The sequence below is a fragment of the Lissotriton helveticus genome, chromosome 7 (assembly GCF_964261635.1).
Source record: "Lissotriton helveticus chromosome 7, aLisHel1.1, whole genome shotgun sequence".
Lineage (NCBI taxonomy): Eukaryota > Metazoa > Chordata > Amphibia > Caudata > Salamandridae > Lissotriton > Lissotriton helveticus.
In genome coordinates this window covers 1,029,003,057-1,029,022,963 of record NC_136068.1, presented here as the reverse complement: position 1 = coordinate 1,029,022,963, position 19,907 = coordinate 1,029,003,057, and the positions used below count along the sequence as shown (strand labels likewise).

The following is a 19,907-nucleotide window of genomic DNA, read 5'->3' as shown; positions in this document are numbered from 1 at the left end:
AGCCTTGAGGGACCCCTGCTTTTATGAAGTACGGTTTGGATACGAAAAGGGGAGAAAGGATGACATTTGTTTGGTTTTAAAGGTAGGATGTGATCCAGTCAATAGCATTTCCCTCTATGCCAACTTTGTTGAGTCTGTGTATTAAAGTGTCATGGTCATCAGTGTCAAAGGCAGACATTGTTCTTGAGGTCATTCCAGATGACGATGAGGACAGATTCTGTTCCTCTTCCTGGACAGAATACTGTTTGGAAGTCGGAAAGTATAGAGTTATCTTCAATGAATTGTGACATCTGGGCGAATGATGCTCTTTCTATCAGTTTGCCCAGGAAGGTATATTTGTAATTGGTCTGTAGTTGTCGGGGCTAAGTGGGTCCAGTTTAGTTTTCTTTAATAATGGACATAAGTAGACTTTTTTTAAAGTCTTCTGGAAAGATTCTCGTAGTTAAGGAATTATGGATGATTCTTCTTACTGGTGTGGCAGGGAAGGTAGTTAGAAGAATGTTATTGAAAGTGTGCGGTGGACAACGGTAAGAAGGGCTGCCGGCAGGCCTGCTTGATTTCACCTGATCTATAAATTCACTTTGTGATATTTGTTTGAAGGAATGCAATGGCTGAGGTAGCCTACTCTTGTACGTTTTTTGGGGAAAGGGGTTAGTGCTGGTGGTTTTCCTTTGTTTTGAATAGGAGTCCAATGTATCTGCTTTGGTTGTGTAATGATTTGCCTGTTTGTCCTTGAATTCTTGAGTAATGGGATTAGTTCCTTCTCTGCATTTAGGTTCATTAAATTCTGTGGGAATTTGATAACATTCTTTATTTGCCACATTAAGCATTTTGAACTATGTCTGAATAGTACCTTTTTTCATTAGCTTTTTTTGATTGCTGACCCGTATAATCTGTTAAGTTTCTGTAGGTGTAGCTTGTCTTGATTGAGGTTTGTTTTGAGCCAGGTGCATCGCAGCTTCCTATTTTGGTATTTTATCTCTTTTAGTTCTGTTTTTTACCAAGGTGCCTGTTTTCTTTTGTCCTGTTTTATTGTTCTGAGTGGTATTAGGACATCAAAGGCTTCCTGTAGCCACTCGTCTTGTTTTTGAATGGAGTTTAATGTGCCTAGATCTGTGTTGGGTGTTAGTTATTTTTCTAAGTGTTAAAAATTGAGTTTGCTCCAGAGTCGATAGGCGGATGCATTTCAGGTGGTTTTAGGTGTGTTGTTTTGTGGTGTTTTGTGGTGGAAAGCTTGCAAATGGTGATCTGTCCATGTGACTGGAATCATCGTTTGATAGGTAATTAGTTCTGGATTTGCAAAAATGTAATCTAGGAAGTGCCTGCAATGTGTGTGGGTTTGTGGATGATCTGATGTAGGTTCAGTGTGTTGAGGCCAGTGATAATGGTTTTTGGGTGGGGCATAGTGGGTTTGTCAAACCAAATATTGAGGTCACCAAGAATACATATGTTTGAGTATAAATGTTATCAGGTTTGAAACTGCATCTGGAAATGTGGCTAGGAATGTTGCATTGCTAGGTGTAGTTCTGTAAAGGGGAAGGAAGTTCCACGAAGAAGATGTTGTAGGGTTGCGCCTGGAGAAGAGGGTCTCACAAACTTGTATGGAGACATTGTCAGCTTTATTTACATTTTATTTATTTATTTTTGACATTTGTAGAGCGCGAACAAATGCCTGTAGGCGTCTCGGCGCTAAAGATTCTGTACATGACTCTTGGGAAAAAGAGGTTACTGAGTGATCAGGATAAGTTTACTGATTAAACAGCCAGGTCTTTAACCGTTTTCGGAATGGAAAGAGGGATTGACTTGACCGGATCTGTAGTGGAAGGGCATTCCAAAGTCTGGCTGCCGTTACCACAAACGTCTGTCTCCCAAGGAGACGGTCTTTGTGCGGTATTTTTGCTTGAATATAATAGCTAGGCCACCTCCACTTTTTCCTATACAATTTTGTGTGATATTTTGACACTACACTGGAGCCATGTCATCTCCCAACTATGATTCAGTTATGAAGAGCATGAAAGGTTGTGTCAGTGAGTAGGTCGTACATTTTTAGATAGTGATCAAGCATACATTAGTAGGCAGTTTAGAGATTGTGTTTTGGTGATGGTGTGACTTTGTTTTGTAGAAGAGTGAGCAGTATTTTTTTCATCTTGTAGCAGGTGTGTTATTAGTGCTGGCATTAGCTGCATGCTGATAGCAATAGAGTTGTTTTTCTGTATTGTATTCCTCGTCCCGGAGGCTTAGAAGGCATTTTAAATGGACCTGTTTTGTAGATGGTGGAGATGGTGGGTGAGACGGAGTTGGTAAGCTGTGTTGTTTTCGAAAAGTAGCCTTCTGGTGTAATAGAGATGGTGATGCACAGTTGTGAAGAGTAGCATGTTGTTTATTTTGTTTGCGTGTGTTAGGCTGGATGGCGCATGAGTTAGGGGTGATGGTACATCATGCAAGTCATGTTGTAAGGCTCTGAACTGTGCAATGGATGAAAGGTGGTTGAATGAGAGTTGTTGTGGTGGTGTATTTGTTAGGTGTAGGGGAGGAGAGAAAGCTTGCAGTAAAGATGGTTTAGGATGTGTATTATCTGTGTAGTCAGGAAAGTGGGAGTGGGTGTATCTTTTTTGTTTGTGATGTAATGTATTATGAACTAGTGTGTGTGTTATGTTTTGTTCCACTGGTGTGTGTGTGTTAAGTTTTGTTTTTGTGGACTAGTGAGAAGAGATGATGATACAGTGTTTTTTTTAAAAGGATTTGTATGTAAAGCATTTTTGATGATTGGGAGTTGAATGGTAATGAGGATGGTGATATGCTTTGGACAAGATTGTGTATGGTGTGTGAGATGGGATGGAGAGTTATGAGTGTATGTGCTAGATTTGATAGCTGAAAGAGGTAATATGTGTGGTGGAGTGGAGTGTAAGGATTGTTAGATTGTGTGCTTTTGGTAAAAAGAGGAGACAGGTGTCTGTGAATGAAATGATGGAGGGCTGAGTATAGGTTTGGTGGCGACAGAAAGGGGTTTGTTAGGAGTAAGTAGAGGGTAGAGCTGGTGCCTTGTATGAACAGGGAGTGTGTGTCTGGGTGGATTCAAGTTATGTATAGAATGGGTTTGTCTTGTGTGGGTGATGTGTGGATTTGTCAGTGGTATAGGACAGAGTGTTTTGTGGGAGAGTGATGTTGCCATTGTGTGGTAGAAAAGTGTACAGGTGTGGTTTGTGGGGTATTGTAGTGGTTGATGAGACAATACAAAATGGTTTAGTTTGTATGTAGTAAATGAGTACAATAAATTTGCTGTGAGTGTGTTAATATGTTTGTGGATATGGATGGGTTAAGGTGGTTGCTAGTGAATGGAAAAATATATAACTCTTTTTTGAAAACATGAGGCTGGCAAGACAGATACACCTGTCTCTGGGCCAGACTTAAAAGAACACCACAAGATACAAAAAAGCAATATGTTTTACAAACTGTTTCCATGGTGAAGCTGTACACTTTGCCTTCCCCTTTTCTCAGAAGAATATTAATTTTAATACATATTATAGTGGTGTGGGCTGGGAATTAGCTCTCTCCATGAGATCAAGCTTTCACCAAGAGAGGAGGCAAGAAATAAAATGTACCTGATGGATTTTAATGTTATAGAAATTCGGCTGACTATTAAGAGAAAGTTAGCAAACCGATAGGTACTTTGCAGCAGGGTGCCTACACTGAGAACAATGGGAAAGCCTGATCTCTTCTTTGTGAGATAGGGGTGGTCACTTGATGTGATCTGAAGGCTTCTTTTCTTGAAGTCTGGAAGACTAGATTAGTGTATCTGAGACCCTCTTAGCTGATGCTGGGTGCCACAGGGTCAGACTGATTTGCACATAGCCATGTCTGAACTGGGGTGGCAGAGTGGGCTAAAGAACGGTGATAGATTAAACCCAGATCTTTTGACTGGGTGTGAGTGTTTGATTGGTTTGGCTGCTCCGTCCATCACCACCCCCTTTTGTACCGCTTTTGGCCGCCATAAGTGTGGCAGGGTATGCTCAGACGTGAGTCCCTTGCTCACTTTGCCACTGGATTCAAGCAAGCCGGGCTGAAGACGGCTGTAATGCCAGAAACCGGTCCTCGGAAGCTTGTTTCCGGTCCAGGGAAGGCATGGCTTGGCAGTTCGGGCTGGACTGTTCCCATGAGGCACAGGGTCAGACTGATTTGCATATAGCCATGTCTGAACTGGGGTGGTGGAGTGGGCTAAAGAACGGTGAAGGATTAAACCCAGATCTTTTGACTGGGTGTGAGTGTTTGATTGGTTCGGATGCTCCGTCCATCACCACCCCCTTTTGTACCGCGGGTGCCAGCAGACAGCACAGTTTTGCTTTACTACTTCTAGATACATTTCCTATTTTTAGATGAATTTTGGAAAGAACTGTCTCTCACGGTAACTACATGGCATGCATCACTTTTATCAATGTTTTGAGTTCATTTTACATTTTGAGCGCTTTTTGTTATTTCACTGTTGCCACCTCCTGTGTAGTTTTGGCTTCATTGTTCCTATGTATTTTCCAACTCATTCTGGATTGTGGTTTGATGACATTTTTCTTTTAGAGTAAGACACGCTTTACTCTCTTAGTATTAACTCCTAAAAAATTCTAAATCTTGAGAGCTCGAGGACTGTGAACATAAGGGATGTTATGTTATGATTCATTTGTAGAGCAGTCATGCACAAATCCTTCTTGCCACTTTAGGAAGAAACAACCTTAAAACCTAATAGGGGCCAGGAAAAAAGGCCAGAAAAAAACCCGATTTCTGCGGGCCTTTAAAACAGAAAATCAAAGGAAGAGAGGTCCACCGTTTGGCCACTGCTGCAGAAAAGGAATGGTCTCCGTTCTGCTAGGACCGTTATGGTCCTAGCGGTGGCAAGCAAGAATTGATTTGACAATATGACAAGCATGATGACAGAGAAAGAACATGCATTTGCAGGAAAGGAGGGTAATCTGAGGTGTAGGAATTTTAGGACAATTGGTAGGACCTATAAGGCTACCCAATACCAAACAGGTAAGCAGTGAAGAGATCACAGAACTGGCAACACGTGATTTACTGGTCGATTTTGGAAAGCACTCATGCTACAGAATTTAAATCAAGTTGCAGTTGACTTAATATTTTGTCTGGGGATTCAAGATAGATTGAATTAGCACAGACAAGATGTGACTTAATAATAGTTTTCATGACTAGCATATGCCAAAAGTGATCAAGGATGGGGAAATTTTTTAGAAGACCTGTAATGAATTCCTTAGGAAATCAAGATATGGATGAATTACAGCTTTCATCACTAGCATATGCAAAAAAAGTGGTCAATAAATGGAGAATCTTTATTAGAAAGCAAAGGTTGAAGAAAGAGGTATCCATCACACAACGCGGTGCTGTCCAAGAGAACTCCTAAATTCCACACCATTGCCAAAGGATCTGGGGTCTGTCCATTTTATCTCACCATAAGGTGAATTGTGAAGTGAAGGTAATTAAGATTAAGATTTTGGTCAGGTGCATCCTAATAAAGTTGACGGCCACTGATCCCCTGACAATGTTGAGGGCCTATGAAAGGATTTGTCTTTTGATTTAAGAATCTTGTGCACTAGCTAGGTTAAAGATAAACATCATAAGAATGCATGTGAAATCATACCCCTGCTTGGTGGAGCAATTGTGCAAAGGGCAAAAGGATACATGTACATGTTGAACCGAAAGGATGACAAGATTGATCCTTGTGGGGTCTCATTGTTAATGCCATATGCCTTCGAAGAGTACAGAGGAGTACAGAAGAAGGATGACCACTTCTGAGCTCCCTTAAGTTAAAGATGGCGGAGGCAGGAAGACATCATTGTGAATGTTCTTCTACCTAGGAGAGGAGTGAAGGCTCCTCCAGGAACTCACCCCCTAGAATGCCCACTCACAGTCTGCCATACTCATAGTCACCAAGAACAGTCTGCTATCAAAATTCCTACAAACTGGACTGCCAGCATTCTGTTGTACTATTCCGTTTTGTATGTGCACAATCTAGTAATTGTATGACATCGCCAAGCTTTCCGGAACTTATGGTTGATTTTCCATGCACTTCCGAGGTCTTTAGCCAAGGCCGGATTTAGGATGTGAAGAGTGCACTCTAACTAATGTTAATGGGTTTGCTCTCATAACAAGTGAATGTGTCAAATTCAATGGATTATGAGTGGATGTGCATAGTGTTTAGTGGGTTAGACCAGAGGCTGTACAGAATCGCTTACACTACTTAGAGGAACGCAGGTATGTCCATTTTGTGGAAGAAGGGTATGTTCGTAAAGCAACCAATGGTGACGAGGGTTCTGGATGTTGCAATAGCTAATGAATGGCCTGTCCTGTCTCTGATAGATGTATGTGTGGGGTTCTGTCCTGTTGTACAATAGTGCACGGTCAGCTCTGTCAAGTACCATGCACCAGGGGTTAGACTAACGCATTTTATTGATGGTGTCCATACCACCGCAGTAAAATGCATAAGTCACGCATATATAAAGTTCCTATGGGGTTATGCAGTGCTGTGGTGAATGCAGCCCTTGCGTTGAGACTGCCGTACACAGCTGCAGCGCTCTGCCTGCCTTGGCAATGTAATAGGTAGCATCCTCCTGCTGCAGGCCTAAGGCTCATGTGAGACTCATGGGTCATTGCTGTGGTGACCCCACAGTCTTAGACTGCAATTGGAAACATTTGTTTCTACACAGAAAAAACGTAAACAAATAAACTGACAGAAGCGCCGGATCCAGCATTTCTGAGATTTTTGTACTATACATCCATATACATAACAACAAACAGCTCAGAATGTGGCAGCTTAGGAAGACAGCAGCCTGTGATCATGTTTCGCACACGTACCCTGAAGGTGAATGCAGGGCTTGAGTAACCCTAGGGCTAGGCTTAAAATCCAGAGATTGTGGATGTGATGGAGAAAAGATCAAATCTCTTGCTTCAGCTGCTAAAGTAAGTGACTTCAAGTGATGCTTCGTCAGTAAAACCATTCCATTTTCTTGATAAAGCGCCTAATGTGAATCCCATCTGGCATAGGGCGAGGGAAATTCAATGTGTTTTCTTCATTTGTCTCTTTGACGAAGGGTATTAGTTGTCGGTCCACAAAGCATAGTTGCTAAGCATTCTACACAATGAGAACCCCAAACATATAAATGGCAAGCAGCCAAAACCCGTTTTTTAATTGTACATGGCGGAAATAGCTCAGATGACAGCTCTGTCTTTTCTACCTCTATATACGTTGAATGGAAAACGGTATCCAATGCTATTGGCATCCCTGCGCATTAGCCTGACAGTTGCAGGAACCAGGAGATACAGTTGGCAGCAACAATAATCGATGTAAGGGGGATCGAGGGTGCTGCTAGTTAGGGATGCACTCATTGAGGCGCAGATATGCGAAAGAGAGCATCACTTGCAGTCACACGGGCAGCTGTAGGACAGTGGCTTCACAAGGAGGTGGAGGACCTTCCTGAAGGTTAGATCTGATGTGCTCCTGACCTGTGTTTTGTCAGAGTAGGAGATTCTTGTATTGTATTGTGATAGCATTTATATAGCGCTTACTACTCTTGACAAGGCGTTGAGGTGTTTTTTGGTGGGCAGCACACTACTCCACAAAAGCCGGGTTAGTGGCCCCTTCATTGTTTAATTTGTTTTGAAGGAATACAGCTCATACTTCAGTAAAGCATACTTGTGATTAAAGATTAATTGGTTATTGTCTTATGCTCTCAAGATGAAACCATGTCATTGATTATGTCTAAAATTGTATGAGGGTAACATGTATTTTATGGAATGGTTAAAATTAGATTCAGAGGATAAGTTGGAGTTATATATTAGGCGATTAATGAATGAGTTGGTTACAATAGTGGAGTTGTAAAGTCATTGTTGGTAGGAGATTCATGCTGGTGATATGTGAGGTGTGCAAGTGGATTAGAAAGGAAATCTGAAGCTGGTTATGGTCTAGGAGAGAAGGGTCATATAGGCCCCAAAGACAGAAGGCATTCGATAACTGGTGATTAGGAGGAATGGAGAAGTGAAGAGAGGTGGATTCAACTGCAATAAAGTTGAGTCCACAATTCTTAATTTCATACTCATCATATTCATATTGTACAATACTGAGGGCCAGATGTACCATGTACTGCTTGCAACATACTGGTCGCAATTTCCGACCAGGATTTTTGCGATCACTAAATATGTTTTGAACCGACCTATGCACAAATAGATTTGTTCCGAAAATTTTGATTCGGAGTGGGTGACACTCTAACTTACCTCATTAATAATAATGTTGTAGGTAGCAATTTCTTTTCTAATGTTTGTTTGAGAGTTAGAAGTGGTGAAGCTGTGTGCTGTGTTAGCTCAGGTGGTGGCCTATACAAAGGCATTTGAATAACGCAGCAAAGGATGGAGACCCAGTTGAGTGGATGGACGCTTCCCATGATTGGCTACAATTGATCCCTAGTACACTGAAGACCATGAAAAGCCGCTAAGAATATGAAGTAAATTGCAATGAGATGCGGACTCAGATCAACAAGATCCTCTTGTGGCCATTTGTGAAACGCAAATAGTACTATGGCACCCTTCTAAATATAATCTGTGCCGATCAGAGAGGAGACATTTCCTCACTGCCAGAAGATAGGCACTGAACAACACTGGGCAATTCACAGCTTCCTTTGATGGTCTGGTCAATCGATTACTCCAGGAGTAGACCAGAGCAGACCATCTCTGGGATTCACTAAACAGACTGAATGCCCAGGGTCCATTTTTGATAGTACTTCGCTACAATGCAACCGACGCACTAGGCTATTAATGCACATTGAAAGTTTGCATTTTTCGGCCAATGTACAAGTTACAACACAGAAACCTAAAACCTGAAGTCTTTTTTTTTTCCCCTATATGCTTATTTGCGGATTGGAAAAACACCTACACTCGAGTGGTCAGTTTCACTCTGAAGAGGTAGCACTGTGGATTCCAAAAACAGGTAGTGATTGCAAACAAGTCTAATCTTTTTTAATCAGGACCGGTGTATAAACGGCCACAACAGTGAACAAAACATGCTCCCTTTTTAGAAACAAACGACTTTGCAACAAGTTTGGCTGTGGTCTAAAGTTAGACAGTGCGAGCTAGGGACTTTGAGCCTCTCAAGGTCCCTTGTTCTCTCTGCTAACTTTAGACCACAGTCAAAAGAGAGAGAACGCTTTTGTTGTCAAATCCTCTAGTTTCCCCAATGTGGTAAGGCTCAGCTGCCCACTCACTGTCTCTTCGAGCTCACACATACATTACGCCAGGACTACATTACCTTATTCTTCTAATAATACCAGTATATCATATTCCATGCATATCATATCCCTATATTTAATGACCTCATGGATCAAACTATACCTGCACTAAACTATATATGTATGTAAAATCGGATGCATGCTTAATCCCTATAATTTAATTCCCCTTGCACAAAGCATCCCCTGTAATAAAAGGCCACTCTGGTTTGTGACAAGGGTTGTTTGCGTGTGGTGCAATGGGGACAGGGCTTGATGGACTGTTACTTTAGAATGGTGCAAAGATGTCCTTCCATTTGATTGGGACTCTTTTGTAATGCATTAAAAAGCTAAAAAAACAATAGAGTGGAATGCTACTAATGGTAATTCTCAAGGTTTGGGAAGCTTTAACTGAAGCATAGCCAACCATCTCTTTCTATAGACTCTGCCAAATCGTCTCTTTACTATATATCTTCCTGGTTTAAACACCTCTCTAATCAGCTGTCCGTCTATGCAGTAGCCAAATGTTTGAATGCCAAATTCATTAAAAAAAAATTTGCATTAAAAAACCCCTTAGGGTACAAATGCACAAGAGGAAAATGTGGGCTTTTGTTACTGGGTCACTGGAAGAGGAGCCTGGCCACAAGCTGCAGGGACAAGTTATCCTACGATGAAGGAAGCATAGTGCTGTGGACCTTGTCACTGCTACTCCGCCATTTCAGCCATTTCGAGTAAGCCACGAAGTAGAAGCCGTGAGTATGGGAAAGGTGCTAGTGCAGCCTCCTCCTACCTGTGGAACTTAACACAACAAGCTTACAGAGGGGCAGTTCTACATAGTAGGGGCCTCGTGAGAACTAAGGTTCATAGTAGGCTGGTTGGTCTGTGGAGCATGCAGTCTGGAACAAGTGGGCCCACCAAGGTATCGACTGGCGTGCTGATGGTGTCTGCAGGCATCACTGCAACTGGACCGAGGGTGGCATGTTACAAAGTTCAAGAGATTGAGGGAAGAGGTTGCCTGATTGCCTTGGATTTGGTTCTGTCCATTGCAAATTGGGGATAGATTAGGTGAGAGGTTTGACAATGAAACGTTCTTGGCAGCAGCACAACTTCCAAACTTCATGTCGTCAATCACTTCACGCCATCACTCACCTGGCTTCCACCGCCGGTCGTCCTCTGTGACCATGTCCACACCATTGAGAAGGTTCTCCCAGAATTCCTGCAGGTTGTCTGATTCCGGCAGCCTCCCTGCAATCCCAGCAATGACTATGTCCTCCATCTTGTGACTTTCTAAGGAGGTAATGGAGAAGAGGAAGTCAGGTTAGGAGAGGCAGGAGGTGGACAAGAGGAGGAAGGAGCAATAGCAAGTCAGAGAAGAGGAAATGAGGAAAGCAGTGTGCAAACAGGAGAGCACGAGGAGAAAACAGTGAGGGGGAAATAGTGGGAGAGAAGAAGCATGAGGAGGAAAGGATAACAATGGTGACAAGAGGTATGGTAGGAAAAGGTGGTGGTGAGAACAGGGAGAGATGAGAGAAATAAAAAAAGAACAAGAAAATGGAAGGATCGTAGAAGGAGGTCGATGAGGGATCGATGGAGGAGGAAGATTGTGAATGTAGGGAGGAGAGAAGGCAGCGGGGATAGAGAAGCCATGAGTGGCAAGGATGGAAGAGAGGGAGAAAACATTGATTTTTCAAATTAATAGATGTGCGTTCAGAACAGGGCTGTCATTAAACAAAACTTTTTTTTTTTTAAAGCATGCCAAAAATCTGATTGTTATCTGCCATAGGACCTGAGCTTTTCGTATCCCAATTACTTCTAGCATGATGAGACTGGGTTTTGTTATGCATCTGCCTCAGAGAAGGCGACACTTGTTGCTCCTGGAGAAGAAAACATTCCATCCTTTAGAGGGAAACATGCCATGCCAGAGAGCTCAGCATTACCCGCCAGAGAGCTCAGCATTACCCGCCAGAGAGCTCAGCATTACCTGCCAGAGAGCTCAGCATTACCCGCCAGAGAGCTCAGCATTACCCGCCAGAGAGCTCAGCATTACACGCCAGAGAGCCCAGCATTACACGCCAGAGAGCCCAGCATTACACGCCAGAGAGCCCAGCATTACACGCCAGAGAGCCCATCATTACACGCCAGAGAGCTCAGCATTCACTGCCAAAGAGGGCAACATTCTGCACTAGAACGGGCAACAATCAATCCAGGAGAGGACAACAATATGTCTAAGAGAGGGCAACATACTAACACCACGAGGGCAACATTATATCCCAGACAGAGCAAAATTCTATCCTAGAGAGGGCAACATGATAATTCAGAGGGGCAACTTTATATCACAGAGAGGACTACATTGTGCACCAGAGAGGGCAACAATCTTTCCAAGATAGGGCAACATTCTATCCAAGAGAGAACAACATACTAACTCAGAGGGGCGACGTTAGATTCCAGACATATATACTTTCTGTACTAGAGAAGGCAACATTCTATCCCAAACAAGGCAGCCTACTACCCCAGCCAGGGCAACAATCGATCCCAGAGAGGAAACGTTAATCTTAGAGAGGGCAATGTGATATCGCACAGAGGGCCACATGTGCCTATGTCATCCAACCTAGTAAAGCAGGCAGCACCATACCCGCTGGATATCATTGCACTTTGGAAGTAGTTAATTCTTTCATTCATTCGTCCATTACAAGCCTGGCCACTGTCTTTGGGTCCTTATTTCGGTCTTTCCCTCGAAGGATGAAAACATCAGACGCCCTTCACCATGTTAGCATCCCACGCTCGGCTAGCAAGAGAGACTGTCAAGTGTTTTCCACTAGGAGCAAATTGTCTGACAGAGACTAAAAGATGCCTCTGGTAAGGTGCTGGCCATGGGGGACTTGTGGCGTTCGTTGGCCAGGTCTTCGAGGGGAGGCTTGCAATAGACGCATGTCTGAGTTTCCCTACGACAGCAGCCGCGACCCACAGACGTATTATTCTGTCTGAGTGTTTCAAGTCCTCAGATTTCACGGCAGCATCCATCCGTTCGTCCATTTAGCGACCCAAGAGTATGTGCAGAACACTGTACCGGAAGAGACGAAGGAGCGAACCCACCGGGGAATGCTCCTGGGTGCATCTTGTACCCACTGGGTTACCCTACCTTGTTAGAAGGCGCACGTGGACCCAGTGTAGGAGCCTACACTGGGCACTCGCCATGGGAATGGAGAGGGACCACTCGCCACTGAAGAGCATAACAGGATATTCAGCAAACACAGTCATCTGCGGACTCACGGCATGTCGGCATCTTTATCCGGCGGATTACCGAACGGCATATATAGAAGGAGTTACATTTGTATTTTTGTGTATGCCTTTTGCGCACTCCCCGTGTACGTCCACGTGTCTGTGTCTGTAAGTGCCTGTCAATCCCGGCACTGCTGCAAACCTGGGAAGGAACTCTTCCCATAGCTGCACCGAGGCGAGGCTAAAACCAATCTGTTTACAATTAGGAATTGTAAATGCAAAAATGTTCTTCCAAGCACTTTACTGCCCTCCAAATGAAATGTTTTGTTGCAGAATTTTTAAATTTTTTAAAGGGTTCTTAAATATTTATTAATGATGTACAGTGAGAAGTTGATGATTGCTTTACTCGCCGATAATGTAGTGTTTTTCCTCTTGTTGTATGTTGCTATTTTTCAACTATTTTAATTGTATAATGGTGTGTTTAATTTTATGTGGCCCTCTTTGAGAGCCAAAACATAATAAACTTTTTGACTTTTGACTTTTGGCGGTGCACGGCGCCTGGGCGGACAGGGGCTCTCCGGGGCCGGGGGACGCAGCATCAGTCCTCGGAGGGAGCTAGCCAGGTGCTGAATACTCCTTCCTCGGGTCTGCCGCACTGGCAGCGGGACGGTCCACAGCGAGTCCACCAGCGGGGGCGCTGTCTCAGTGCTTAGCCAGCCCTACACACTTCTAGCAGCGCCTCCTCTCAGAGAGGCCAGGGGGTAAAGACTGCGCTTGCCTCCAACCTGGGCTAGTGCGGGAAGCGGTTCACGCGCTGATTTCTACAAGGTCCACGGCACACTCGGCCGTAAAGGTGCCAAGAGCCCTCCCATGATCTGCGCCTCTGTGTCCCGTCATGCATTCATCCCTCTCTGCTAAAGGGAGCCGTGTAAGACAAAACCGCTTCAGGCAACGGGCAGACGCGAGGTGCAGCTACGGCTTCCTTCTGGACATCAAGCAGCGAATATTATCTTAGCTTTGAGCCCCTTCACCCAGGCTGGCAGCTCGCAGCTTCTTCCAGAGACCCTCGCATCTCAGAGGTGCACATTATATCCCAGAGAGGACCATATTGTGTGCCTGAGAGGGTAAACAGCTATTCAAGAGGTCACAGGCCTTCCACAGAGGCCTTCGGATCCTGTAGCTGGCCTTCATGCCTCAGCCACTCACAGGACATTCACAGAGGCCTTCGGATCCTGTAGCTGGCCTTCATGCCTCAGCCACTGCAGGACATTCACAGAGGCCCTCAGATCCTGTAGCTGGCCGTCATGCATCAGCCACTCACAGGCCTTTCACAGAGGCCTTCGGATCCTGTAGCTGGCCTTCATGCCTCAGCCACTCACAGGACATTCACGGAGGTCTTCGGATCCTGTAGCTGGCCTTCATGCCTCAGCCACTCATGGTCTTCCACAGAGGCCCTCGGATCCTGTAGCTGGCCTTCATGCCTCAGCCACTCACAGGACATTCACGGAGGTCTTCGGATCCTGTAGCTGGCCTTCATGCCTCAGCCACTGATGGTCTTCCACAGAGGCCCTCGGATCCTGTAGCTGGCCTTCATCCCTCAGCACTCACAGGCCTTCCACAGAGGCCCTCGGATCCTGTAGCTGGCCTTCATGCCTCAGTCACTCACAGGCCTTCCATAGAGGCCCTCGGATCCTGTAGCTGGCCTTCATACCTCAGCACTCACAGGCCTTCCAAAGAGGCCCTCAGATCCTGTAGTTGGCCTTCATGCCTCAGCCACTCACAGGACATTCACAGAGGCCCTCGGATCCAGTAGCTGGCCTTCATCCCTCAGCACTCACAGGCCTTCCACAGAGGCCCTCGGATCCTGTAGCTGGCCTTCATACCTCAGCACTCACAGGCCTTCCAAAGAGGCCCTCGGATCCTGTAGTTGGCCTTCATGCCTCAGCCACTCACAGGACATTCACAGAGGCCCTCGGATCCAGTAGCTGGCTTTCATCCCTCAGCACTCACAGGCCTTCCACAAAGGCCCTCGGATCCTGTAGTTGGCCTTCATGCCTTAGCCACTCACAGGACATTCACAGAGGCCCTCGGATCCTGTAGCTGGCTGTCATGCATCAGCCACTCACAGGCCTTCCACAGAGGCCTTCGGATCCTGTAGCTGGCCTTCATGCCTCAGCCACTCACAGGACATTCACAGAGGCCCTCGGATCCTGTAGTTGGCCTTCATGCCTCAGCCACTCACAGGACATTCACAGAGGCCCTCGGATCCTGTAGCTGGCCGTCATGCATCAGCCACTCACAGGCCTTCCACAGAGGCCTTCGGATCCTGTAGCTGGCCTTCATGCCTCAGCCACTCACAGGACATTCACGGAGGTCTTCGGATCCTGTAACTGGCCTTCATGCCTTAGCCACTCATGGTCTTTCACAGCGGCCTGCGGATCCTGTAGCTGGCCGTCATGCATCAGCCACTCATGGTCTTCCACAGAGGCCTTCGGATCCTGTAGCTGGCCTTCATGCCTCAGCCACTCACAGGCCTTCCACAGAGGCCCTCGGATCCTGTAGCTGGCCTTCATGCCTCAGCCACTTACAGAACATTCACAGAGACCCTCGGATCCTGTAGGTGGTCTTCATGCCTCAGCCACTCACAGGACATTCACAGAGGCCCCGGGACCCTGTAGCTGGCCTTCATGCCGCAGCCACTCACAGGCCTTCCACAGAGGCCTTCGGATCCTGTAGCTGGCCTTCATGCCTCAGCCACTTACAGAACATTCACAGAGACCCTCGGATCCTGTAGTTGGTCTTCATGCCTCAGCCACTCACAGGACATTCACAGAGGCCCCGGGACCCTGTAGCTGGCCTTCATGCCGCAGCCACTCACAGGCCTTCCACAGAGGCCTTCGGATCCTGTAGCTGGCCTTCATGCCTCAGCCACTTACAGAACATTCACAGAGACCCTCGGATCCTGTAGTTGGTCTTCATGCCTCAGCCACTCACAGGACATTCACAGAGGCCCCGGGACCCTGTAGCTGGCCTTCATGCCGCAGCCACTCACAGAAATCCTAAGGCTGACCATCGTTTCTCAGATCCCCTGGTCTCCTTCACACAGGGTGAACCTTCAGGGCACAGACCTCAAAGGCTGCTCTCCGTGAACACGTCAGATCACTTGCAGACTTTCCTTCTGACGCCCTTGCTCACTCCCCCTCATCCAAAATCTGTCAGGCCCCCACCCTCTTCCTGATGGCAGTTCTCGCCTCTCTTCTGCCCTCAAGATGCTGGTGAGTAGAAGAACTTCTTATTTATTTATCTGATATTTTTACATACAGCCACTGCACCGCGTGACATTAGTGCACTTTACAAGTTTGACAAACCATACCAGGAATGCGTGAACTGAACCTGTAACAGCTGCGCTATCACGGTGCCGAGGGTGCGGTCTGGGCTGAGATAGGCATAGAAGGCAGCATTGTACGGGCTGGTGGAGAGTTCGCTAAGAGGAGGAGAGAGCACGTGCCATGGATAGATTCCACAGTGGGTGCAAACACGCAGATCTACCCAGATCTTAGTCGAAGTGTCCTTGAATAGGAATGGTTTTAAGACCCTTCTGAAGGAGAGTAAATCTGGCTGTTGTCTCAGGAAGAAGGATGGAGACTTCCAAAGACAAGTTGATACTCTGATGAATGTCTGTTCTGCACTTTTGTTTTAAATTATAATAGTGTGTTTTTGCTACTGGAATATCTGGATCCAGAAAAAAAAGTCATGAGATTGGCCAGGTAGTTGGGGCTTCCCTGGAAGCTGGTTTTGTGGGTATTGCCAATTTGAACTGTATGCTGGTCTCCAACGTAAGCCTGGCAAGGAATTAAGCAGGAGCAGTGCTTCATGTCTGTGTTTCCCGTACTTCGTAAGTTGTGCATGTGCCTCTACTCTGTGCACTGCTCCGGGGCCTTTGGTCTGGTCCACAACACATAATGCATCAAATAGGCTGTGTGGCCAGATGAACCCCTGCAGCTTCCCAGTCTCCCTGCCTGCTGCTGCCAGGGCCCATCCCTCTCATTTATCTTCCCTGATGTACAACAAGGGAAAGGTTTTAACGCTGAACAGCTTCGGGCCTGGCGCGGAGCTAGCATTTCCCACGATTCTGGTGAACTGTCTCAGTCGCTTCTGCTTTGTACAAGTATGTGCCCGCTGAATCCACCCATGCCAGTGTGAGTTCTTTATAAAAAACTAAAATAAAAAAACTAATTTAGGCGGCATCCACCTCTGACAATGTGATTTCTGAGGTTCTGTGAATTCTGAACCCGTGGGTTCCATTTTGTGTATGGCTGCCATTTTGTGGTTGCCCTCACATAGGCCGATGATTGTGGCTGAACTAGTCTTTTAAGGACATGTACACCTTAGCTCGAGTTCGTGCTGACTCCTGTTTGACCTGAGTGAACTGACCCTGTTGCCTGAAGCTGACCTTGTTAAATCAGTTTCTGCTTTTTAGCTGATCAAGATTAAGGATCAGAGCACAGGACATCATAAAGTTTTACTGCACACAAACATGCCTTATCCTACTTCTATCTGTTTCTGTTCCTTCTTTTATGGTCTGTTTATGATATGGGTTGTGGTCCTTTTATTATGGGTTTGTCCAGCTTGTGTAAGAAGGAATGTTAGGCATTTTGCATGCTTGCAAAAGCTAGGACTGCCCCTTACTTGTATGCTGAAGTTTGTAACCCTAAGCATATAAAAGGCCTCTGTTTTCTGTACTCTTCAGACTACCTCATTCAGTTGCTACGGCTTCTGTGTGACGTGGCCTCACTTATTAAATTTAATAAAGATGTCTTTTCATATTTTCAGCTTCTGTGCCAAGTTCTTTTTTATTAGTAAGTATTCCCTGAGCATGAAGATTTCATTTCTTCAAATGGCGCGGCCAATGTGGGCTTCATCAGAGAAGTGACTCTCTAAAGGAGTGATCTTGTCAGGAGACTGAAATCTACTGAGGAGGAGAGGATGGGGCTCTGCTACTTTGTGCACAAGGATTCTGGAGATTCTCTGTCTTCGCAGCCCGGTATATTTCTGATCTTCCTGATTTTGATCCTCCACATGATGTCACTCCTGACTGAGAACCTTTTTGGCGTGAGTATTCAAAAAAAGGACCGTTAGGTCATGTAGAACTTGACAGTTAGAATTTGGATAACCTTTTGATTAGTAAGAATAAGAAGTACAAGTGGGTCGCTCCCACGACTTTGTTTGGTTTCTTGGTTTTGATTTGGTTATTGCAATTACCAAAGCCGAGGGTCTCGTATATTTGCGAGTATATCGTTTTTGATAACCCCTTGAAGTTTGAAGGTAGATTAGTGAGCTGTAAGATGCCTGGTCTTAGCAAATTTAGGACTGTAACTTTGGAACTTGGGAATTTGTGTTGGCCAACTTTGGATTTGTATAGGTTTGTATATGCGAATTGCAATTTGTGTAGAACAGGTAATGAGGAGAATTTTCTCTATTTGGTTTAGTTGAACGTTGCACGTACGAAAAGTACATTAAGCACTACATTGATTATAATATTGTATATTTTGCAATATTTTTGGCATGCCTGTTTAAAACCTCACATAAGAAGAATGTGTGGCTTTATTTGGAAGGTACCATAGTGTGATGTGAAATTAATTAGCCGGCTCTCCTAGAAGGAATACTTAAATAGGTTTAAGTATACAAACATATTTCTTCCTTGGTGATTCTGTAATCCCCAGGGAATTAAAATAGGACATAATACATATAAGGATCCTTTGTTCTGCGCAATGTTATGAAGGAAGATATGCAGAACGATTTTTTGGTGTTCTGCTGGCCAAAGCTAGTGAATTGAGTGTATTTTCGCTTCTTGGACATACATCAGTCTGTTGGGCTGTTTTTGCAGTCTTTTGAAACACAATTGAGAAGCGTTTCTTGTAAATATGACTTACAACTAGTATTTACAAATGGTTTGGTTTAAGTACAGTCTGTGGGCTGCCCTTTGTTTTTGTTCTGAGTATTGGTTTGTGGGTTAAATGTGTGTGTAAATGTCTATGTGGTTTTCCCATTAGTGCAATTTCTGTAAGTGAATAGCGTTGGCGCTATTTATGAAATGCATGGCTAAAGCACGCCGTATTGTGTGTCCTGAGTGTTTCACCCCTTTCTGTTTATGTCTGAAATAAGGGATGCAGCTTGCTTTTATATGTGGTATTATAAAAAATTATTGGGTTTATTAAAAATAATTATTACATTATGAAAAATAATTATTAAAAATAAGTGCTACAAAATTCGTTTTTACTATTCATGAAGCTTAATGCTCATACTGTGACCTCCTAGCATTATAATTTAATTTGAGTTGTGTTGCACTGCATAATGAAGACATTAGCATATGACATCTCACTTAGCGAAGGCGTAAAAAACTCATTTTTCTAAGGATTTGCATGAGATATGTCTGATGTCTAATATCTGTATTGTGTAAAGAACATTCTGAGGATGATTAATATGTAATATACTTATAGGATATTTATTTTTAAGTGCCCCAAATATCAAAGTCGATTTTTTGAATTTTTTCCATTTATAATAGCTTTAAAGTGCTTTTAGGCTTCAGTGAATGCATACATTTAGGTATAATACAAATTTGCAGGCTGTCCTCATTTGGGGTTTGCTTTCAAATGGCCCAGTGAGATTCATTTAAGGTTGATGAAATAAGTACCATTGCAACAAGCACTTGTTCTAAAACTGGTATGTGTGTTATTAGGTTCTGTGAATTATTCACAGTAAATGTTGTTTAATAATCTGGAAACAGAGATAATTTTTTAGCGCCTAAAAAGGAGACATTATTTTTCAAAATAGAGTGAATTATTGCAGGTTAGGAGGAATTAGGAAGGCCTTTTGCCTTTGTCAGCCTCAGAATGAGCAGAGGGTGGGGGCTAGTAGAGCTGCAGAGGCTTGCTCAAGTCGCGCTGAGGTGTTATCTTTAGTTCCCCTGTAAACAATGGAAGGAGGCTGTCATGTTGACATTTGTGATCTTTTAAATTAGGGCCTTGTCTCTGTGAAATGCAGAATGACCTTGCTAAACAGGCCTCTAAAAGGAAGGGTTTCTGGTTTCTCCACAAAATTAAAGAACTTCATTCCAAAGGGAAAATATGAAAAAGGTTTCTTTGAAAGTCCCAACACATGCTAAATGCTCTGCAGAAATGATATATTTGTATCTCTGCCTCTAAAAAAATAATGTCTGCTAGTTGCTTTTATTTGACCGAAAATGAAGCATTGCATTGAGTCTTAGACAGAAAATAAGACAAAGCTTTTTATTGAAATTTTGAAGGCTACATGCCTAAGTGAGAATGATTTTCCAATTAAGAATGATGTTTTACAGTGGAAATTGTGGCCCAAAGATAACATGGAGTGTCAGTGAAAGAATTTTACTTTTGGAAAGTTAAAATGGCTTAATGT

General features: G+C 44.3%; 1 protein-coding gene across 1 annotated transcript in view; it reads right to left on the bottom strand.

Moving 5' to 3' along the window:
• Positions 1-19,907, bottom strand: part of FASN (fatty acid synthase) — a 160,728-nt gene that overhangs the window by 119,440 nt on the left and 21,381 nt on the right. Inside the window, exon 2 of the mRNA XM_078653765.1 lies at positions 10,404-10,541. Within this exon, the coding sequence (XP_078509891.1) occupies positions 10,404-10,530 (127 nt within the window). The 5' untranslated portion in view covers positions 10,531-10,541. The remainder of the gene's footprint in view (positions 1-10,403; positions 10,542-19,907) is intronic.